This window comes from Cavia porcellus, unplaced genomic scaffold (genome assembly GCF_034190915.1).
Source record: "Cavia porcellus strain 051 isolate PalLab524CR breed Dunkin Hartley unplaced genomic scaffold, mCavPor4.1 scaffold_6, whole genome shotgun sequence".
Taxonomy (NCBI): domain Eukaryota; kingdom Metazoa; phylum Chordata; class Mammalia; order Rodentia; family Caviidae; genus Cavia; species Cavia porcellus.
Genome location: NW_026947489.1, coordinates 81,833,937 through 81,859,094, shown reverse-complemented (window position 1 = coordinate 81,859,094; position 25,158 = coordinate 81,833,937). Strand labels below are relative to the sequence as shown.

The 25,158-nt window shown below is 35.4% G+C and overlaps 1 protein-coding gene and 1 long non-coding RNA gene across 11 annotated transcripts in view; one reads left to right on the top strand and one right to left on the bottom strand.

The window, feature by feature from the left end:
- Window positions 1-25,158, bottom strand: part of LOC100730274 (neurofibromin) — a 252,327-nt gene that overhangs the window by 83,477 nt on the left and 143,692 nt on the right. For all 10 annotated transcript variants that reach the window (XM_063251196.1, XM_063251205.1, XM_063251202.1 and 7 more), the window contains 5 exons: window positions 24,902-25,060; window positions 23,986-24,083; window positions 22,594-22,740; window positions 19,785-19,931; window positions 18,573-18,683 (listed from right to left, as the gene is read on the bottom strand). In XM_063251196.1, the coding sequence (XP_063107266.1) occupies window positions 18,573-18,683; window positions 19,785-19,931; window positions 22,594-22,740; window positions 23,986-24,083; window positions 24,902-25,060 (662 nt within the window). The remainder of the gene's footprint in view (window positions 1-18,572; window positions 18,684-19,784; window positions 19,932-22,593; window positions 22,741-23,985; window positions 24,084-24,901; window positions 25,061-25,158) is intronic.
- LOC134476513 (uncharacterized) lies at window positions 768-9,784 on the top strand. The gene is made up of 2 exons (XR_010048230.1): window positions 768-8,076; window positions 9,156-9,784. It is a non-coding gene; the product is annotated as an uncharacterized LOC134476513 (long non-coding RNA).

Sequence of the window (25,158 nt, the reverse complement as noted above, 5' to 3'; positions counted from 1 at the left end):
GATGCCTGTCTCAACAAAAAATAAATTAAGATTTACTGGCTTTTCATCAAGAGAAAAAAAACCAGGAGAGAAAACAAGGAAGCCAAATACCACAAAAAACACTGGGAAAGCCATTTGCCAATCAAAGCCACAGTGACCACTATCCCATCTGAGATACTATACAGTTCACAAGTGTCTAGAACACAGCCGCAACCCTTTACCAGTTTTATTATTTAAGATACTAGACATATAGTTTTATTTCCTCATATCAATGACAAATAAACTGTTGAAAATAATTTTACCCATATATAGGTTTAAGTATTTCCTCATGTCACGGTTTTTCTAAAATGATCCAATTGAACCTCTCTTGCTTTAATGACACTTTCATGAAGTACTTTAAGTATTCCGTTCTGACTTTAAATTCTACAAGAAAACTGTGTATCATTAAATACAAACTTAGAGACTCATACTGTGACTTTTTAAAGACTTATTAAAAACTTGCTAGAACAAGGCATGCCTATAATCCCAGCTATGTGGGAGGCTGAGACAAGAGAATCAAAAGTTCCAGGTCAGCCTGGATAACTTAGTGTCAAAATAAAAATGGCTAGGGGTATAACTCTGTGGTAGAGTGCTCCTAGGTCCAGTATCCTGTATAAAATAAAATTAAATTAAATATAAATTAAATATCAAAGGACCAAAGAGTCAACAACTATAAGATGACTATAAACTGATTTTAACTTTGAATATAAATGTTACATGATATATCTAAATTTCTGTAAAAAGTCATGTTGAGTCGTTATATTCTAATGACACCATCATTACTAAAAATAATTTTGGAATCCACATTAGTACTATAAAAGCCAGTTTTTAAATTACACTTCCCAAATCTCATTTTAAACAAAAAATATTACTAAATTTGGTGTTTTGTTGTTTTCCAGAAATTTCAAGTATGAAGATTTTCCTACTATATTCTGAAAGAATGTGCTTTAGATTGACAACACTTCCAAAAATTTTTTCCCTAAAGGGCAGCATGTTGTGAAGTACATCATTTTTTTTTTTTTTTTTTGGTCTTTTTGATTTTTATCAGTACCAGGGATCGAACTCATGACTGCCTGCTTGCAAGGCAGGCGCTTATGCCGCTGAGCTAAATCCCCAGCCCCGAAGTACATCATTTTCAAAGGTAACTCTTCCACAGGGAACACATTCATTGAACACATTTATTATTTCCATGCTTGCTAGAGAATTTCTCAGATTAATATAATTGAATCTTTTAAGGATCTCTTGGGCTTGTCATCTTTTAAGGATCACACAAAGATCACATAAAAGAAATGAATCACAGTGGTTTTTTAAAACTTCATAGAGCAACAGATGGATTACAAACACTAGCCATCTTTTTTTGTATGTGTCAAGTCATAAACCTCTCATTTTTAGCGTGTATCAATTGTTAAAGTTATCTTCACTGAATACAGCAAAGTCTTGTTTCATTAACATTCAAAACTGCTTTATTTTTAAGTTAGATACCACAAAAAACAAAAGCACTTAGATCTTTTGGCCCAGGTCAGAACTCCAATTCTAATCACTAGTGTCAAGTAAATCTTCTTTTATACAAGTTATGCATATCTAAAATTAAAATTATGTATTGCAAACATGCCAGTAAAAATTTAAAAATAAAGTATCACTGAATAGTTGCATACACATAGTAATTAAGCCTAGGTTCATTTAAGTGACCTACAAAATGTAACACGGTGTGCTAGATTTTCTGTGTGTTCAGACAAAGACATCTAAAACCTAGAAGTTTAAAGTGAAATGTATGAGTAGAACAATAATATTACAACATGGTCACTGTTAAATAGTAACAGAATCTACTACAGTTTGGTACAGGAAGGACTTATCAAAATTTTTCTGTACAGATAGACAATATCAAAAACTGGGTGAGGATGTGGCAAAACTAGAATTCTCAGTGTAGGACAATAAAATGATGTAGCCACTTTGAACATGGGCAATTCCTCAAAGGTAAAACTTAGAGGGCTGGGGATTTAGTTCAGCGGCATAAGTGCCTGCCTTGCAAGCAAGCAGTCGTTGAGTTCGATCCCTGGTACCGATAAAAATTTAAAAATTAAAATTAAAAAAAATATATATAAAAAAAGATAAAACTTAAAGAATTATAATATAGGGATTCCATTCCTAGACATACAGTGTATCTAAAAAAATGGAAAACACAGGTCTATACAAAAACTCATACACAAATGTTCATAGCAGTAGTATTCTTAATAGTTGAAAATGGAAGTAATGCCCACTAATAAAGGAACACACAAAATGTGGTATTATCCACCCACATTGTGGAATATTATTCAGCTACAAAAAGGATGTTCTAATACAAGACAATGAACCCTGAAATCATTATGTAAAAGAAATCAGTCACAAAATAGCACATATGTCTGATCCATTCATATGAAATACCTAAGCAAACAATTCATAGAGAAAGAAAATAACTTAGTAGCTGCCAGAGCTGGGGAAGTTGGATGACAGGAAAGTGACTGCTAATAGGTTTATTTTAGGGGAAGGAAAACATCTGAATAAGATAATGGTGACAAACAACTCTTAACATGCTAAAATCCATTCAAGTATATACTTTTAAAGGGTAAATTTTATAACATGTCAGTTATATGCAAGTAAAGCTTTTTTTAAAAAAAACTTGCCTACAGAAATCATACTCAGGTTACTGAGACAGACTCTGAATCAAGGTGGACTATGGGGGACAGGGATTTAGCTCAGCAGCATAACCACCTGTCTGGCAAGCACGAGGTTCAATCCCCAGTACCAGGAAAAAAAAAAAGTGGACCATGTTAAACAAAGAGCATGGCATGATGGCAGGGCAGGGTGAGGAAGACAATGGTGAGGTGGCCAGCATAGCTGGAACATAAGGTCAGGAGTCAGTATCAAATCTGCAGCACCCTTAACGGGCATTACTATACCCCATAATAACTAACCAGCCTTTTCTTACTAAGTTTAAATGACCAATTAAGACTTCTTTTTTTTGAGCCAGGATCTTGCTGTGTAGTGCGGGCTGGCCTTGAACTCACTGCAATCCTCCTGCTCAGCCTCCTGATTGCTGGGATTACAGGCATGTGCCACCACACCCAGCTGAAACAAATGATTTTAAGACTATTTTTCTACCACTCTAGTAGAAATGCTCACTTGGCACTTCTGGGAAGATTTGGTAGCTTTTGCCAACCTCTAGACCTATGTATGGCATGCATGCCACTGAAAGTTCTAAAAGGTTCACCATCGCTGTGCTAGTGATGAGACACTCCACAGCACACCAGTGACATACTTTCTGAGAATAGTCCACAAGCTTACCAGGTTTATTTGGAACCAACATCGTCCCAAAATAATTTCCAATATTTTGTTTTAGCTGAGCAATCTCGAGAGTAGAATGAGCAGTATAAAGTTTATGAAGAGACCTATATGAAATGCTAAGGAACAAAGGGGACTTTTGAAGTGTGGTATATACATGATTGTATAGAATACAAAATAAGTATTTAGTACTTCTACATTTCTTTTTGTTTACCTGTTTTCTAGTTATGGTAATCAAGATAGTTTCCATTCATAATGCAAATCTTCCTTAAAAGAAAAATCGTAAAATTTTTAAGAAAATAATATAGATGGTTATAAAGAATTGGCAAAAATCCTAAACATTGTATACTGAATACTATAAGTATAAAAACTTAATAAATAGGAGCATAGAAAGAGGTTCTACCTGGAAGTGATATGGCCACATTACAGAGCAATCATTCTAGAAATGGGAAGGTGGAGGACGGGAGGCAACAATCTCCACCAGTCAGCAAATCGCAGCCAACTGGCAATGTTCTATAAGCAAGAATGATTCTTACATTTACTATCTGGTCCTTTACAAAAAAGTCTGCCAATTCCAGCTTAGACAATGGATAAAATTCCCAACTAAGCCTGCTGGATGAAGGTATAGCATAAAAAAAAACCTCTGATGCAAACTTAACAAGACTAAGATTCATCAGATGTACGTGGTTTAAGAGCACGTAAAAGTAAAAATGTTAATGTTTCTATTTAAAACTCAAGGGAGATAAGGACACCCAGATAAGAAAGCTGGAAGGAAGTCAGTATCTTCAAGTTAAGTCATTTTTGATTATGAAAAATAAATGACAACCTAAAATCACACAAGTGACTTATAGCCTTACATCATTCAAAAAGAAGCTTACTCAAGAGAGGGGCTTGCCTTACTATGTGTTTTGTAACTAACGGGTGTTCCTTTTCCTGTATGAGTTTTTTTTAATAGTTACATCTTCAAGCTTATTAAATATTCTTTCAAAGATAGTTCTGTAGAAGAAAAAAAAATTTTTTTGGTACCAGTAATCAGACTCAGGACGTTAAGCTTGCCAGGCAGGTACTTGTGCCAATGAGCTATATTCCTGACCCTCCAGTATGAGATTTCTAAAATGAAGAAGCTGATATATTTTTGTAGGAGAAAATGTTATTTTCTGTACAGATCACTGGGTTTAAGTATGACATAACAGCATCCAATCTCTTAGCTAATCTACATCTCGGAAGCTTCGGAATCAAAGCAAGTTGTGGTGGCACCTGAGGAGTATCACCAGGAGTTCAGGCCAGACTGGCCTACACAGTGAGTTCACAGCCAGCCTGAACTACATTGAAAGGCACTGTCTCAAAGAAGGAAATAAGTAAATTTTTAAAAAGATACATCATCATTATGATGATGAGTTTTTTTTGGAACTGAGAATTGAACTCAGGACCTTGTGCTGCTGAGGTATATTCTCAGCCCTCTAGTGATTTTGCTCATTAGGTTATTTTTCTCCATTTTCTTAAAAATTGTGGAATAATCATATGTAAAGGCAGATAAAAAGCTTTCTAGAAACATGACAAAATGATTCATTTGAAAGGAATCTTAATATGTAAAGATACTGCTCTTATTATAACTACTTGCTAGTCTTCAAACCTCAGTTCCAAATACAAGAAATTTAGACTTACTGGATTTTTATAACAAAGCACGGCTACCCATTTACCAATTGTTGAACATTTTAATAAATGCCCCAGAAATATTACAGTTAACACAACAAATCTACAGATGTGGTATAGCTATAATCTCTTAGTTGAAGCACATAGGGAAAGATGTATTTCTGAATTCAGAATTGCTCAGATTTTAGAAAGACAACAGTGCATATAATCTGTTTATAGCAGTTAGCATTTCAATAAGAAAAATGTGGCACACTTAAACTGGGACAAAAGAGATTATGTATAAAAGAGAAGGGAAGATTTAAGTAAATTAGCAAAGACAGTGAAATACTAGTCTGAAGTAGGAGGGGGAAGAGAGTAATTACTAGAAAGCAAAAAAAGATAAAAACAGTAATATTCATGGGTGAATGCATGCAGCCATTCGACAGTAACAGGGAAGAAAGGGAGCCTAGAGAATATGTACTTCAATCTCCCTTTCTTTCTTTTCTTTTTTTCTGAGACAGGGTCTTACTATGTAGTTTTGGCTGGTCTTGAACTCACTAAATAGCCCAGGCTGGCCTCAAATTTGCAGTGATCCTCCTATCTCAGCCTCCCGAGTGCTGGGATTACAGGCTTGTGCCACCAAGTCCAGTCAATTCTACCATCTTCTAGAGTCTTTTTTTTTTTTTTTTTTTTGGTACCAGGGATCAAACTCATGACCTTGCTAGGCAGGCACTTATATCATTGAGCTAAATCCCCAACCCAATCTTTTACAGTCTTTTAAGTTTACTTCTAGGAGACAGTGATGGAAGAAAGCAAGAATGGATGATTTGAACAAAGTTAACATACCCTGAAGTGATAAACATCACTGGAATCTGAATTTTATTGACCAGAACTCAGTAATAAGGCAGGCTAACTGTGAAGTGGTATGGTGATGTTTTTAGAAGAACAAAGGGAAGCACAAATATACTAGGTACACACCTTTTATGTTGTAAGACTGCAGAGGGAAACTGAGGCAGCATCTCCTAACTGCATTATTATTTCTCCAGTGAAACAATATCCACACTAACTGCAACAAATAAACACGGTAAGAATAAAAAATGAAAAACCTCACACCAATCTAAGTTATAAAGTGTAAAAATATTAAGTATAATATTCAGTGTCAAACTCACTCAGACACAACTTTAGTTTTCAGAGGATTTGCAATTTCAGGAGTGCAGATAATGGATTATGAATGAGCAGATGATCCACAAAAATAGGAACCAGAAAGTAGAGACGAGATTTTAGATGTAGGCTCACGACTTACAAATTTGTCTACGATGCAGGGAAAAGTGCAAATGTCTCCTATGTTAGGCATCATTAACGACACCAGCCCTAGACACAAAGGGGAGGTTTTTCAATAAATTTCAATTTATTGTGCCCTGTGCTTTGTAACTACTCACTATGCTAGAAGATCGAAGAAAAACAAAGAGTATCAGAGTTCCAAAATATGGTGAAACGAAGATTTAAGAAAAGCCTAAAATGACTGACTCTGAAAAGCAGCATCAGGGAAGGCTCACCTATGAGACGCTGACATCAGAATTACACTTGACAGAAGGACAAAACTTTGAACAAGGAAATGAAGTAGGGGCAGAAGAAGAGGGCTGCCTAAAGACACAATGTGATGTCTTTAAAGGCCTGGACAATGGCAAGTGACTTTTGAATGGTAGTATAGGAGTACCGGAAACTTTATAATTTTTAAGTTTTACTTACTTATCACCAAGAATAGGGAAGCGTAAGGTCAGTAAGAAAGAACAGAGAGTGAAAAATACAAGATGGAGAGCCATTTGAGTGAGTGGTAATGTAATTAAGAGATTACATGAAGAATACACCTGGATCCAAGAACAGGACTAAGAAAACAATTTTAATTAAGGCAGGAGTTAGCTGAGGTACAATAAAGAGCTGCCTAGTCTAGTACGTGAAAGAATCAGAAAATCAAAATAGGTCACAGCTCCAGGGTAACGTGTTACTAGTATCATCCACCCTATAATCCCCAAGAAGGACGAGAGTAAAGAAGGCACAGTACCAGACCTTTTCATGCCTTATCTCAGAACTCTCATTTATAATATTCCTTCTGGGTTGCCAAGAGGCTTCTCTGTTTCTCAAGTCTGCCCACACTAACTTCCAGCTAAGTGAGGGTATCGCATGCGTCATATAAACTAAGATGTAGCACGCACTTATTCTATTTATGCATTCAGAAAAAGTAATCTTTACAGCCAAGTAAAACAAGCAGGTACATGTACTGACTTGTCTTCTGCCATTTATGTAGCAGTTTCCTTGTATGCTAACACCATTGTTCACAGCTCTGCCAACACTTAGCACTGGCCAATGTTTGAAAATGGCACAAAATACAACTTAACTTCCTTGTGTACTGAGTATCAAGGAAAGGACTGACCAAAACACAAAATTCCTTTAAAGAATTTACTTAGTGTCTTTAAGGTAGATGGCTTATTAAAGAATTAAACAATACCAATAATACATCTTTGAAAACTTCGTATGTAATTTTAAGCTTCACATAACTATAGTTTACTTCTTTTCTGAAACACTACTTTATTTACCGAAGAGTAAGCTAGAATGTAACATTGTTATTTTCAAAATATTCATAGTTAGAAACTACCCTCTAAACATAACACAGATGCATTCCAGGGAAAAAGAAATAGGTACCTATTTTTAACATATTTTCCTCAGTTTCAGTCATGGTAATCATACCTGGCAAAAATGTGTATTTATCCAAGCAGAGTTAACCCAGTGAAAAATTTCATTATATAAAATCTGTAGATAAAAGGAATAACAAAATGCTACTTGCTGGGTTTTTAAAATAAGTGAGTAGATTTTAGAAAGACTTTATTTAAATTCCTTAATCTCTGCCAAAGTCTAGTTTACAGCAGTTGTCTGGAAAACATTCTGCTGGTTAATGCCAAAGAGCAAATAGCAGGTCAAGTTTAAAACACATGACTTCTTCCCTAATTACATTTAAGTAGCACACAGTGAGTGAAAATAAGATTCCTGGTCAGGAAGTGACTTTCTACAACACTAGAGAAAGGCTGAATTCTCAATCTTCAAAACCAAAAGGTAATAATAATGTGAAATTTTCTCAATTAATACTGGAACCAAATATAACTTATGGTATATCCTAGATTTCTAAATTTAAAGTTTGAGCCTTTAAGTTAAAAAATAATATTTAATCATAGCAAGCATGTACTAGTTGACCATCTCATGTAGCACCCATTAGAGCTGAATACAGACTAAAAGAAAATTAAGCTTATTTTAAAAGTTGTTTACTATATTAATAAACTGTCTTTACAGTCCACATCTAGAAAATAATATCAGACCAAACTCAGACTCAAGCTCTAGTTCTGGTCTAGTTTGAATATGTATCCTTATGCAAAGTATAAACCCTGGTGTGTGCTTGGTTATATAATGAAAGGGCTGACTTTAATCAGTTTCAAATTTTTTTCCATTTTAGAAGCTACGATATTCTCTAAAAGCTGTTTTACAGTGGGAAAATGAGGGAAACCCCAGCAATGGGAAAATCATTTAGTTTAACCTCCTTTAATCTTTGCTATAAACAGAAGTAATAATTTATGATCTAATCTTCACTCTTAAATTGTTGGAATAAAAGTTACAAAAAAGAAAAAATGTCACTATTTCTTGTTTCATTACTTATTTCATTACTTATTACTTGTTTTATTATTTATCTTGTTACTCTACTCCCCAAAACTGCCTATCAGGCCGGGGATTTACCTCAGGGTATGCATAAGAGCCTATCTGGTGAGTACAAAGTCATGAGCTCGATCCTCGGTACCAGAAAACAAATGAAACAAAACTGCCTATCATCATTTGTCCCTACCCTATTCTGTATATTAATCTCAATATCTATACTCTTTGGGTAAATATTAATTTTTTCCTTTAGTGAGTAGAAAAACCAAATTAAGCTGTTTTAGTCTTTATATTGTTGACTCTAGACAGAAAATACATCTTATATTTAGCAGACATTGAGAAGCTTTTTATTTGCTCACTCGTAACAATGAAGATACATTTATGTAACATGAATGTTTTAAATAAACAATTAAGGGTATATAAAAAAAGGGTATATGCATGCCTATTTGTGATCCAAATGTTAAGATAAAATTTATATAATTGTTTTAAAGCAAAGGAAAATGATATTCAAGCTATCATTCATCACCAGTCTGCTCCTCATTTCTGTTCACATTTTGGAAACAATTTCAACAATGACCTCAAAGCCTACAGAAATCTCCAGTACCAGAAGCCACCTGAATTCCAGCATGAATCTAAATCCTATGAGCAAGGCAAGTTCTACCTTCAAATCTGAAAGGCCAAATCTTACAACATCAGTGAACACCAGTATATCTCTGACTTCCACGACGACTCCAAATTCTAAGACAATTTTGAAATCAACAATGACCTCACACACAACCAAAAATATGACTACAAAGACTGTGACAAATTGTAGCACAATACCCAATCCAAAGCGTAACATGCAATTTCTTTTCTGTGTAATATTTTTGCTGGTTTTTGTATATTCAGGCTGACACAACTTGAACTGTCTGCATTTTTATCTCAGCTCTATTACCTGCTGAATAATAAGCATACTTGGAGAATAAATTGCTTACTACTTGAATTGTAAGTATTGTAGTATAATTTGGTGTCTTGCAAATTTTAAGTGCATAAGTTTAAATATTACCTTAAAATGGTAGTTTCCTTCCTTAAAAAAGAAAAAGTATGTACTATCCTATTAAATGCCAAACTAAGCAAAATACCACTTTGCCTTTTATTTACAAACCTGAAACTCAGATGTTCATATTAAAAATATAAGAGAAACGATTCCATAGGCATCATTTAACAAAGGGGCAGGGCAGAGGAAGGTGATAAAGAACGGTGTAGGGGAAGCTGATGTTTTAGTTATAGCACAGAGTGTGCTAGTATGGAAAACAGAAATGGTAGACATTTACAAAACAATACACCCGTCTATCACCATATTTCATGAATGTAGAATAGTATGACATTACAGTAATAAAGGTGCCAACACTGGTAAACCCTGTAATTCATAATGCTGTTACTCCAGTGATAGGATTATTCTGAGTAAACCCTGTCTTATATTTCATAGGATTATTTGTAAATCAGATGTTTTGAATTCAGAACTTACTTTCCCCACAAAAATGACATGTCTTGGGGCTAGGGATTTAGCTCAGCGGCATAAGCGCCTGCCTTGCAAGCAGGCAGTCATGAGTTCGATCCCTGGTACCAATAAAAACGAAAAAGACAAAAAAAAAAAAAACATGTCTTATAACTGTTGTGAAATTTCCATGCTTATCTACAAAGGATGATTTAACACAAAAAACTTAGTCCCTAAGAGACTATGTCATTAATAGTACAGTCATTAAGGGCTTGGCTTAGGCTCGGAGCCAGTTTTGACTACCCACATACACAATGTTTTGTTTTTTGAGATAGGCTCTGATTATAGATTTTAGGATGACTTTCAACTATGTAAATCAGGCTAGCCTCAAATTCACAGTGATCCTCCTGCCTCAGCCTTCCAAATGTGACAACAGTTCTGATTTTCACTAGCTATGCCACCAGGGGTCAAGCATATACCTCAGCAGGATTCTCAAACAAACTTCAATAATAAACAACTGCGAACGAATCATCTAAGATGCCTGTTAGATACACAGAATAGCTCTTGCCCCTAAGACTTTGATTTGGCAGGCTGGTGGTGGCTGGGATAGATTTAACTCATTTTGACAGCTATGCTTGAGTTTCAGTTTATACACACATCAGTTACTCTTGATGGTACTGCCAGAGAAGGTTTTTGTGAGGTTTACATGAGAATTTACATAATATGAACAGTTTTCCTGACACAGAAAGCACTCAGATGTCAGCTATTATCATTATTTTGTTTTTGAGGCAGGGTCTCTCCATGTAGTCAATCTGGCCTCAAACTCACTATGTATACAGGCTAGCCTCTAGTTCATGGTGATCCTCCTGCCTCAGCCTTCCAAGGGCTGGGATTGCAAGTGTGTACCACCATGCCCAGCTTGCTATTATCATGAATACTATAAAAAACTAATTGTTTTTCCAAATATTCCAAAAGCAGAACTCTTCATTGTTAGATTTTTATCTCTTCTTTTAACTCTTGATTGTCAGAATTTAACTCTTTTAACTCTTCATTGTCAGAATTTTAGATTCTGAATTTTTAATTATTCTTACAAAAATAATATATCCTGCTGGCAAGAATTTAAATGACATAGAGACATGTAACAGGAATATAATTGGCTGCCTACTTCCTCCTTCTAGAGCATACTAACTATCTGGGATAAGCAATGTGAGCTGTATTTACTTGTTTATTTATTTGCAGTAATGGGGGCTGATCCCAGGACTTGATATTCTCTAGCAGGTTCTCTACCACTAAGCCACATCCCCAGCCACTTCTGGGTCTTTTTTAAAAACGGTGTGTAGAGAACTTCTGACATTCCTACCCACTCAGAACCCATTCTTCCTCCTTTTTGTATTGGCGATCCTATTCTGCTTTGGGAAACTCCGCTCTCATACTTGCCTTTCAGTTCTTGCAATTCAGGTACAGCTGGTTTTACCACTGGGTTCCAGGGTGGGCACACAATCCAGGCCTACATACCCAAGAAATTTTTCTTGCACTCCTCCCCATGCTACAGTGGTTGCCTCAAAAACTGACATGTGCCTCAGCTAGGCCAGTAAGACCATTTCTTCTAAAACTACTGGAACATAAGTGTTTTTCACAGGCGTTGTTAAGCTAGAACAAACACAAAGTACAGTTGCTACAGCCTGGGGACACCCTGAGAACAGAGCCACATAAAGAAAGGAGAGCCAAGAACTAGAGAAGACCTGTCCTTCAGATGGTATTGTGCATCTAGTCATGCAGTGATTTAGTAGATTTCTTGATTTTTTAGGTATACATGCCAACAAGGTCCCTTTCAGTTTTATACAAATTTAAATTTCAACATCACATATGACAACAAAAATAAATTCAAAACACTGCATTATTTCATAATTGATTTATCAATTAATCAATAATTCCCCTTTGAAAGATTTTTTTTGGCCACTAAAATTGATACTACCACAACTGTATAACTACCTATTTAGCACATGGCAGAGAACAGTTTGGAAAAGTAAATTAGGCCAATTAGGAAGTACCTTTCATGTGTAACTGCAAAACTTGGACTTTATATGAGAGAATCAACAAGAAAGACAAAATTAGATTAATATTGGAAAATGATTCCAGAAACAATGTTAAAATGACCCAGCAGCAGTTATCTGGGGATTAGGAAGACAAGAAAAATGAAATAATATTAATATGAGAGACTGAGAATCCCAGCAAATTAGAGGGGGGAAATGGTTCCAGAAGCTACTTCCATACATTGTTGGTAGGAGCGTAAATTGATAAAACTACTATGGAAATCAGGATGAAGATTCCTAAAAAATGACAACTAGAAATTCCCTTTAACCCAGATATTTCTTTTCTTCCCTAAAAAGTTGAAGATGTTATACAGTATTACAGTGATACATGAATACTATGCTTATGGCAGCACAATTCATAATAACTAGATCTTGGAACCAGCCTCTTAAGTCCATCAACAGATAAGCTGCTAAAGAAAACGTGGCTTTTATACACAGTGAGAAATCTCTACAATAAAAAACAATAAACTTAAGACATTTGTAAGAAAATGGATGCACCCTGAGGTCCTATCAAGTGAAGTAAATCAGACATACAAACTTAAATGCTAAGTGATTTTTCATAATATTGTTTCTCTGATATGAGAAACTTATTGTATAAATAAAGTGCAAAATATAAGGCAGACAACGTGAAAAAAAGAGAAGCTTATTGTAATCCAGTATGGCCACTGTATCTCAGAGTATACCTTGATTTAGTATAATTATATGATTTTTGCCTGTCAGTCTGACTGTTAAAGCTATGACAATTAACTTAATAAGAATTTTTAAGATAAATAAATGAATCTGATGCTGGCAAAAAAAACTGGTGGAGGAATGGAAGGCAAGGGAGAAAATAAAGAATTGAGATGTGCTATGTAAACATACCAGTTCACCACAATGACTATAATCATTGTGACTGCAGATATGTACTAACAAAAATTAAAAAAAATTTTAAAAGACAGGACATAATAGTGATATTACACCATCAAAACTAAATTAAAAAACAAACAAAAACACAAACCCATACACCCAACAGTAATATTATACCATCAAGAATAAATTAAAAACAAAACAAAAAGCCCAGAACAAACCCTATACCTAATAATAGACCTGATGAAGAATAGCATGGTCACCTGATAGTGGGGCCAGGAGCATCACTTAGCTTAGGAGCACTGAGAAATCTGCTGGCCAGCATCTAACTTTAAAGCTCTGCCAACAAGGGTACTTTCTAGCTGAGGAGCAGTTTCTTCCCTCTCCTGGAATTTCAGGTATGCACTACTCAGATAATGAAGAAGCTAATAGCTGGGACTAACGCCGAAAAGAGGCAGAAAAGGGATAATAGTGCGGTCCAGGTGAACTCAAAGACAAAATAAGTCAAAACACCCTTAAAGCATTAAAGGTTAAATATAGAATACAAACATGGCTCATCTTGACTGCAACAGAAACTTAAAATTATTTTGGGCAATTTAGAAATAGTAACTAAAATGAGGGTGCCAAGAGAGTTTGGGTGGAAAGGTGAAGGGTTACTCATAGTTGTTGAGGGTCAATTTTGTATAACTTTTTGATTACCTAATCCCCAGATCTCCAGGTATTTTGGTTTGGCTACCTGAATTATCGAATTAAACCGATTTCTCACTTTCTACTTTTCTTTCTTCACTATCTCTATTTTTCTACTTCATTTCCTCTATGCTGCCAAACTTTTACCACTTATAAGTAACTCTATCAACTTAATTCCTCAATTTCTGTTAAATTCAGAGAACTCAGAAAGATGAAGTTCTACAGATCATGAACAAAAGATTAAACATAGTCCTTAAGATTCCCAGCCAGGTGTGGTGGCACACGTCTGTAATCCCAGCACTCTGGAGGCTGAGGCAGGAGGATCATCATGAGTTTAAGACCGGCCTGGGCCACAAAGTGAGCTCAAGACCAGCCTGAACTGTATTGTAAGACCTTGTCTCAAAAATACAAAAAACAAAACAAACAAAAAGATTCCCAAGTCAGTGGCCTCTATGTTAAATCGCACAATCTCAAAGGTTCAATTGCTATGAATTTATGGCAGCCTAATTGGGAGAAGTAAGACTGATGTCAACATAAATTATCAAAAGGCAGGCAGAATGAGGACGAATGAAAGACAGATGACAGGGAAAGCAACGTATGCACTGCGACTACTGTAAGGAAGAACTCACAACATTTCCAGGAGCCTTTGTACTAAGACCTAGCCTTGACTGAAGACTGCATGAACACAGTCTCTTTTCCTGACTGTCCCTTATGCCATCTTTACAGAGAACCAAGCTCCTCTGAATTATTTTCTAAATCACCCTGACGCAGCTTTACACAGCGTATTACTAAAAGTTCTTAGAGGTGGATTTTTATTTCTTCTTTGAAAAAAGTTTATAATTACCTTTTTTTCTTTTTTTTTTTTTTTGGTTTTGTTTTTCAGTACCCGGATTGAACTCATGACCTTGTGCTTGGCAGGCAGGTGCTTACGCCACTCAGCTAAATCCCTGGCCCTCCTAATTACCAGTTTATAGATACTATTAAATCATAGTATTCCAGGAGAACATGGTAGATAGGTAACAGCAGCTACTGAGGCGCTCTGAGATACCCAACTTAGAATCCAGAAATGGTGTGGTGTGAGGAGTCCTAAGCCAGGGGAGATATACCCTGCCGACCCAGGAATGAACTAAGCTGAGAAAAACGAACTGGAAATGCAATCCTGGTGCTATAATCGGAACAGATAAAATCTCAGCACGGAAGCTGGAACCTGTGCCTCTGGAAGCTGCAATTTGAATTTCCTGATGCCGCTGCTGTGTACAAATCGGCACAACAGGGAGAGAGACAGGCGAAAGCTCTGAAAGCGGGAATCAGCAAACGGAGTTGAGAGCACGACTGGTGGAGAGCCCTGCATCGACCTGAGGTGAATGAGAGGAACGGGGACCTTTCCATAGACTAAGAGGCTCCAAAAGAGGACCTTCTAGGACCGGGCAAACAAGCAGAAATAGGACATTGCAGTGACTTTAGTCACATATTCCCCTCTCAAGCAAGATTGGTGCAGAGTGCTTGGCCTGGGTGACCCGCTAACTAAGACCCAATAGGTTAGCCCAAACCAGGTCCTAGCACCTGGCAGTGCACCCTAGCAGTGAAGCCTTCAGTAGGTTGACCTGGAGGGGCGGGCCCAGCAGAGGCTGCCCAGGTCTGTTTCTCCCTAGTACACTGCAGTGGGTGGGAACACCTAGCCAGCGCAATTCAAACAAACTGTAACCGACAAAGAAAAGAACTGGGTCTCCTATATATGCTTCTATGGAAGGAACAAAAAGTATGGGAAGAGAGAGCAACAAGAAAGGGTCCTCAATCCCCAATCCTAAGAACACTGATCCAGGAAAGGGAAATACAAAGGAGAATGAGGACAGAAAATATGCAATATCAGACACGGCACCAATAGACATAAAAGTGATATCTCTAGAGCCTCATAGATGAGTTCAAAAATGAAGTATTTAATGAAATAAAGCAAGATATAAGTAGAATAGTTAGAGAAATGCTAAGCACCGCCCAAGAAAAAACAGATTGTGGAATGGAAGAATAGAAAAAAAGGGGAGAATTGTCTGATGGAGAAAATAGAGAAAACATAGAGTATGTGAGGCAGGTTCAAAGAGATTACCAGGAAACTAAAAACTCTATCGAAAGCTGGCATAACAGCTTGAAAGAAACTAAGGATAGATTATCTGAATTGGAGGGCAGATTTCTAATGTGGGAGCATAAAATGAAAAACTTTTTAAAAATAACAAGAAAACAAACAGCAATAATACAAAGGCTAGAAGATGATAGATAACAGGATCTATAACTTAAGAAGTAAGAACATAAAAGAAGTAGGGACACAAACAAATGAAATACAAAAGCTATTCACAGAAATAATCCAGGAGAATTTCCCTAATTTAGCAAAAGGTAAAGATACTCAGATGTATGAGGCATACAGGACCCCAGCCACTTATAACCCAAAAAGAGCTACACCCAGACATATAATAATCAAAATTCCAGAAATCCAATATAAAAACAGAATATTAAAAGCCGTCAGAGACAAGAAACAGATCGCTTACAAGGGAACATCCATCAGAATTAAGCAGACTTCTCGGCACAAACCATCAAATCATGAAGAGAATGGGGGGAAATAATTCAAGCTTTGAAAGATAACACCCTCCAGCCAAGATTGATATAGCCTGCACAACTGTCCCTACAAATTGATGAAAAAACAAGGTGCTTCCATGATAAAGAGGAACTAGGGGAATTTGCAACCGCCAATTCAACTCTACAGAGAATACTGCAGGATATTCTAAAAAAGGAAAATACCAAGATTCCAGAAACAATGGCAGAGAGGCCACAATGAATGGAGCAAAAAGCGAAATGAAGAAGACAAACTGACAACAAATGACAGAAAAAGAGCTCAACAGAAATGAGGCAGAGAAGGTTGGATGGTAGGAACAGCTATTTTGGAGAAAACAAGGCATCATAATAGCTAGTGCTGATTTAGTATCATCTTGTTTTGAAGTCCCATCAAGCTTTTATTCCTCTGTCTCCATTGGTCTTAACAGGTTATATCTTATTGGATTTTATTATATGTGATAATATAAACAAAAACCTTTATAGACACGGAGATTATACAGACAGAAATCATTGTTCATTTTCTGACAGTTGGTTCCTGTAATACTGTCATTCTCTTGAATGGTTTTACACTGTCTTGATATGTTTGGTGCTACAGTATACAAAGTTATACTCAAAGATTTCAAGGAAAGAGACACTACAGTAACTACTTTTATGTCAGGATATCTTGTGGTGAAACACTATTTTGCTTAAATGGTTATGTTTTGACCTGCGCTGTTTGGTTGTTATGCCCTCTTTAATCTCAATCACATTTTTTAATTATTTACTTTTTTATTTTTATCTTTTTAATTAAGGGAAAAATAAATAAAAAATAGCAGGATATATTATAGTAACCTGCTTTGATTTCCTATTAACTTGATTTGAAACTCTGTATTGCTCTCACCATCTTGTTTTGACTGATTTTCCTCTATTCTGTTATGCTTCATAGTACCAAGTTCGAAAGTATAGGCAACAACTGTGAAGACAATAATATTCATTATGATGCCCATTCTGGTTGACTATTATTTTCTTTTGAAGTCCTGTAATGTTTCCTATGTTTTGGTTTTATTGGTTTTGTTCTTTACTGTTTTGCTCAATTTTATTATTACTGATGATATAGGTAATTCTTTTTAAGACAGCAAGAGGCATTATGGTAACTTGTATTTTGTTTTTACATTATGTATTATGTCAATCCTTTTGATTTGACTGACTCTGTTCTGTTATGTCACATTTGGTTTTACTCTCTTCAAAACAAAAGTAATAAGAACTGTGGGAATAATAAAACCCAAAATGTGTAATAGTCATTGTACAAAAGAGAGGAAAAGAAAGTGTTCTAAAGGACATAACTGCATGTATATTTAAGTGTGTAAGACAGATAACCATATTACTGAGTTTTGTTGGATCACTGAACAGAACTGTTTGCAGTCTTACTGTTTGAAAATCCACTTTATATGCTTTAATTTTGTAACTTGAACAACTATTTCTAAGATGGCAATATGTAATCTATTAACTAGTGATTTCCTACTGTTTATTTTTTCTGAAATTCTGTATAACTTGTACCCTTCTTCTATTTTTTTTTCTCCTTAAATAAAATTTTTAAAAAAATCATCATATGTCTGAAAGCAAAAGATTGTGATTGTTTTTTCAAGTTTTCAAAATTTTGAAACAGGGCTAAAGCATAGTGGTACGACCTTATAAACCCAGGCTTCAGGAGGCTGAGGTAGGAGACTGTCCCAAGACAGAGCAGCCTGGGCTACACAGTGAGTTCAAGGCCAGCCTCAACTACATAGTGAGAACCTCTCAAAAAACAAAACAAAACAAAAACGAAATTAAAACAGCATCTTCAAACCCAGTCTCACCTCAAAATTGCAATCCTCCTGCCTCAGTCTCCTAAGAAGCTGGTATTACAAGAATATGCCAGCATACTTACCAATTTTTTCTGTTGGTGATTAATTCACTGTAGACAGTATTTTAAAATTTGATGTAGGAAAGACAAGTCAATAGGAAATGCAATTTCTTGAAATGCAGTTTGAAAAGTAGTTCTTAATATACTGAACAACACTTTAAGATAGGACACCTGTGTACTCAGTTGTATTCTACCAGGCAAACTTGTCTCCACCTCCTATTACTAGAGGGGAAAAATACCCAAACAATCAAAGCTGCCACCTGTCTGCATTTGCCATCATTTGAAAACTGTTGAAGAGACACCAGAAGATACTGTTTCTTACCTCCGTGCAACATAATAAAAAATGGGATTCCCAGCTTTGGAAGTGCCAGCTTGGTAGAAAATATTTAATGTTTTCAAAGCCTTAAACTCTTCTTTTTCATGTACCTGATGCCTAAAAGAAAAAACAGAGCAGAGCAGAGGCTCTATATAGTTCCCAAAGTATGTACAAAATCTATGATTGAATCAATAAAATATAAAAATAACAAAATACTTAAAAAGCAATGAGCAATTTGGCAATATATATATCACAACTTTCAAGGTGTTACTCTTTGGACCACATATTTTTAGGACTACCCTAAGACAACTAATGAACAAAAACATTAAATATAGGATTATTTTCACACATTGGTAATTTGGTTGGAATGAGTTTTTTGAATTTCTAACTTACTTGCTTGTTCTTAGTTCAATTTATGAAGTTTTTCTTTTCGGTTTATGGCTTTCTGAATGAATTACAAAGTCCATTTCTCAAGATTTCTTCTTTGGTACCGGCGATCGAACTTACGACTGCGCTCTTGCAAGGCAGGCGCTTATGCTGCTGAGCTAAATCCCCACCCCTCAAATTTTCTTCTTTGAATTACGGGACTTTACCTTCATGAATAGTATGAAAATCTTTTTCTAGGTGTTTATTCAGTTTTTATCAATACTTATTTTCAAAGTCCATCCTGCTGCATGTGGTGGTACATTTCTATAAACTAAGAAAATTCAATTTAAGTGCTTTTTTTTTGGGGGGGGGGGTAACCAAGGATCAAACTCACGAACTCTTGCTTGCCAGACAGGCGCTTATGCCACGGAGCTAAATCCCTGGCCCCAATTTAAGTGCTTTGCACTTAAAAGCAAAAGATAAATGAATTAGGTGTGGAATCTCAGGCAAATAAGTTATTCATATTGAGTTGCATTTTCCTCAACTATAATATGAAAATGTTACCTACCCTTATAGGTATGCAATATAAAATCAAAGCAAACCAAGAGAATAAACTACAATAAGACATTATTGTTTTTCTGAGAGAATCAGTATTTAAAATTAATTCATTATTTCTGTAATATATGTGTAGGAGAAAAACTGGATCCCAAACATGGCAGTATTATTACTAATTATACCTTTTTTCATAATCTTTTATCAAAAATAAAAGTATACTTAATAACAGCTTGGAGGTAAACTCTGCTTCTCAACAAAAAAGAAAGCAATCATTGCACTGCAAGGTTGTGCTTTTACCTAGTCATAAATTCCTCAAACTTGGAACTGGTAAGGTTAAGGCTTGACCAATGTGTATCTGCCACAGGCTTGTGCTCTGGAGGACCGAGGTATGCAAGAAGTGTTGCCATCTTATCGAAAGGTCGTCTTCCAACAGCTTTATGATCCCTAGATACAGTAAATGACTTAGAAACAAAGTAGCAATTCACATTTAGCAGGATATATTTCTTTAGATGGGGTTGATTTCTTTTTACTGATCATCTCCACAAATTTGTAAACAGCACCAAATAACCTCAGGGACAATAAAACATTTTAGAAATATGGCCATTTCCCAAAATACAAAATTTACAATTTAAATTCAACTTAAAAAATAAAATTCAGAATCCATTATCACCTAATGGTTAGTTACTCAGTGAACAAAAATAATACTCTTATCTTTTTCTGGAGGTAAAAATCCATTTGAGAAACCTGTATTTGGGAAATGGACATATTAATGCAAGGACGTTTTAATTGTCAAAAACCATTAGACATCTAATAGTAAGAACAACAAAATACTACTTCACAAAGCCATAAAACCCCAAGCAAACAAACAAAACAAAGCAAACTTGTTTACAAAATGATTACATATGATAATGGTAACTTCAGTGAGGCAGTGTCTATCACACAGTTCTGGTCAAAGAGTATACTGGCGTGCATGCTTCGAAAAGCAATTTGGCAGTATCTACTCAAGTTGAGGGTAAGGATACTCCAGAAACAGCAATTACACACATAGGTAACATATAACACAGAAAACTCAAAATAAACCCAAATGCCCCATCAACTTTGGAATAAAAAAATAAATGGCAATAAAGTCATCTCATGAAAAAGTGACATAAGCTGAAGTTTTTAAATAAAATGTAGCATGAAGAGATTTTTATTTATTCATTCATTCCTATAATATTTTAAAACATGAAGTTATGTCGTATAGATCTATAGTTTTCCTCTGTCAAGTCACATATATATGTAGAACAATATGAAAATACATCCAAGAAGCATTGACCACTAGCTTTATTTCTGTAGATATTATCTATAGGAAAAAAAATACAGAAATGTGATCAAGAGCAAGGCTTTAAATATGTGTGTTTTGTGTTTATACATGTACACACACATATATTTTCCCCTCAAGAAATAAAATATTATAACACACCTGAAATAATACCGAAAAAATACGTAATATTAAAGCTAGGTGGCAGATATGATCTTTTATATTGCTACTATCTATACTCTTTTATTTTTCTTTCGTTTCTTCTTCCTTCCCTTCCCTTCCCTTCCCTTCCTTAGGGATCAAATTCAGGGCTTTGTGCTTGCTACACAAGCATTCTACCACTAATACATTTTAAAACCTATACATTTAAAAAATATTTAAAATGTGCGTAATTCTTTCAAAAGCACATTGGAAGGAAAAATCTCTCCAGTATCAAACTGTGAATACATATGTAAATTATGTAAGAAAAACAATGTGTGCATTTAAAAGTTCCACAGTTAATTTTTATATCACACAGATGAAGCACTTTCCTTTTTCTATTTAAGTGCATGCACCTGTGATGCTTATGTCTACTTCAATACATTAACAGTAGAAAAAGGATTAAAGTGTCCTCCCTTTTAAACTCTCAAATTACTCAGCCTTAGGTGCAGGGCCTCCTATTCTTCTCATAAATAAGTAACCCTCTGCCTCACATCCCAGGATATTTGCATCAAGCTATATATCCCAGTCCTTTCTTTGAGACAGGTTTTTGCTCAGTTGCTAAGTTGCCCAAACTGGCTTTAAACTTGCTATCCTCCTGTGTCACAGAACAAACAACTTAAAAAAAAAATAGGGTCCTGCTATGTAGTTCATGCTGCCCTGAACTCACTGTGTAGCCCAGTCTGGCCTCGAACTCTTGGCCAGCCTCTTGCCTTAGCTTCCTGAGTGCTGGGATTATGGGCATGCATCGCTGCCTAGCCTACGCCATTTTTATTGGCAATTAAAACTGAGTTGACTCATTTTCCCTTTGAAAGGAAATTTCTCACGCATCAGAATTTGAGCCCCTTAATACCCTACATAAACCAGACAGGATTTCATTAGAAAAGATGCAAGTAATTTATGCTATAAGAGATTTTACCTAAAAATAGTTAATAAAATAATTCCCAAGTTAAGAGTTTCAATTATTGTTTCCTATACAAAGCTTTAGTTGTAGGCTAACTGTATGATGATAAAATGCTCACCTAGCACAAGTGAGGCTCTCAGTTCCATGCCTAGTGCCACCTCCAGCCTTATATATATGTGAAGAGTATCACAAACGGGCTTGTTATAGAATTTAAACATTAGCAATTTTTTAAATGCTAAGTTTCCAAGAATTAAACTGTTCTCCAAATTCAAAGGTCAATATATATTTGATTTTTAGTAAATTTAAACTTCTCTGTGCTATCACACATTATGTTTGACAGTTTGTAAATAAACAAAAAAACTCAGAAAGTTTAATTTATCAACTGGACATTCAAAAATCAGCATGGCCAGGTGTGGTGGCACACGCCTATAATCCCAACATTTGGGAGGCTGAGGCAGGAGGATCACTGTGAGTTCAAGGCCAGTCTGGGCTACAAAGCGAGCTCAAGGCCAGGCTGAACTGCATAGTGAAACCCTGTCTCAAAAAGACACACACACACAAAAAATCAGCAGCATCTATGTAGGCCTACTAATTATTCTAATTATTCAGTATGATGTTTTGCATACGTTGTACTATTCTTGACCAACAATTAAGTTTATTAGTTCAATTTAAACTGAAAGTGTTCAATGACTGAGAAGTCATACCTGTTGCTGGAAAGATACTGGCCAATTTTTTCCTGATTGTTCCAAAGCAGACGATGTAAAGCAAGCACATTGCCATCACTGATGAAGGAAAGACTATGATTTACAGCATCACTTGTGGGGCAATCTGATGCTATATCAAGGAAAAACCTTCAAAAATGCAAAGCCATTAGAATTTTCAACACTCCATATAGTCATACTGATATCTGAATTAAATTTATATGAAGCATAATTTGTGAAGTAATTGAGATGAAAAATGTGGAGGCTTGTTCACACAATACTATTGTCACTAAACCAAGCAAGAAGGACAAGAAGAAATTTGGTTTGCAGTTTGTGATACCTGACTTCAGCTTCACATTAGGCACTGAAGTCAGAGAACAGAATAAGATGACTGAAATCTAGAGAAAAGTTAGAATTTTGCAGAAAAAGAAATGGAGGCCCAGAAAAGACCTCCTCAAAGTTACAGTTTGTCAGTCAGAACCTTAGTTTTCTTAACTGTCTTTGGATAATCAATCTGCTAGAATATGAATTTAAAAAAAAAAATTAACAAGCATTTCCCTTTTGTTTAAAAATGTTTTTTTGTAGTCGAGACAGGTCTTGGTATGTAGTTCAGGCTAGCCTTGAATTTTCAGGGATTCTCCTGCCTCAATCTCCCAACTGCTAGGATTACAGGCATACAGCCACCATGCCTGACTAGTACTTTCTCATAAATTATCTCATTTGTTTCTCTTAAAACAACTAAGGCAAAGCATTATCCCTACTTTACAGATAAACCAACAACTCAGAGAAAATGAGTATCACTGGTCATGGAAATATATAGGGAATACTTTTTATTTTTAACTTATTTATTTTTTGTACCAGGGATTGAATTTAGGACCTTGTGCTTGCCAGGCAGGTGGTTGTGCTGCTAAACTAAACCCCTGGCCCACGAATACTTTATAAAACAAAGAAAGTCTCAGCAGTTGTTTCAGTACTGATAAACAAAACCTTACTCATTTACAAAACAGCAACTTTTAAATTCAGATACACTTCCAAGGGGAAGTATCAAAAACAAGGTAATACCAAAAAAATTCTCATTGGACACTATTATGTACTTTTACACAATTTGGCTTTAGTTTTTAATAAAAGGAATCTTCTTCTCCAAGTCCTTTATTTCAGTAAATATGCTAAAAGTCCCTCTTGGTTTTCAAATATAGAAACCATCACCAAATTATAAAGACTATGGAGCTATTTCATGACATCTTTTATATAGTAAGACAAAATATGTTCTTAACCTAGAGAGGGAAGAGAAAAAATCCTATATAGAAATTTCAGGTAGGCCATGTACATGGACTTAAGTGAAATGGAAAACATTTAATTCGAGTAGAACAATCCAACAAGTGTTAAGCTGCTTACCTTCGTGCTGCATCGAAGTTGCTTTTCACAAAATCATTAAAAGGTCGCATATGTTCTTCTTTTGTGAAGAGAACATGATTGGCAATACTCTGAAGTATCTAAACAATCAAAGATGGTTATAATTAATCAGATCATTTATAACATGAAATCTATACATTAATATATTCTTTTTTCTTTTTCCAACTCTGGGAATTGAACCCAGGGCTTGTTCATGATAGGTGAGTGCACTACCACTAAATCACATTCCCAGCATCATCCTTATCTTACTTTGACACAGCTCTTGCTATGATGCCCAAACTGGCCTTGAATTCATTATATTCCTGCTTCAGCCATTATTTATATATATATTTGGGGGGATACCGGGGATCGAACTCACAACTGCATGCTTACAAGGCAGATACTTATGCCACTGAGCTAAATCCCCAGCCCTTTAATATATATTTTAATAAATAGGAGTATTATTGCTATTTCTACTGGCAGTTAAAATCAACTATTCCTTGTTCTACAAGCTATTTTAGACATTGCTTCTATTCTTTCCAAATAAAAATATTCTAATTATTATATATACATTTCCATGTATGAAACACAAAAAAATTAAGTATATTTACAAAATATTTTTTTTTAAAAAACCCTACAGCTAGCATTTCTGTCTCTATTTTATACTTTATAGAATAATTACGCAAAAAAATCATCTTTGGAAGACAAAACATTTGTTGAAGTTATTTTCCGATGATAATGACACCTATCAGATACATGTGTATTAAATTCCTTTGTAAAACAAACAAAATTTTGTAAAAAGCACAGTTGAAAATCATAGGGTACTTCTAAAGTAAATTTAAGAGAAAGTACTGTACGAAAAATTAAAACTCTAGCTGGAAGAGAAATTTAAAATAGCTAGATTATCAAAATAATTCACCTTTGACATTAACTTCAAGCCCCTTTCGATTCTGGGCGGTGGCTTTTTATCTAAAATCCCTGCTTCATATGGTGAGACAATGGCAGGGTTAATAAATCTGAGGAACATGGCACTTCCTACCGCACCGATGCTGTTCTGCGGGAAGCGCTGGCTAACCACCTAAAAACAAGAAGTGGAGAACTGAGAACACAGTCAGAATCAAAATAACGAAATGGGGACAAAGGGCACAAAGATCAAACTCCAGGCACATACACACC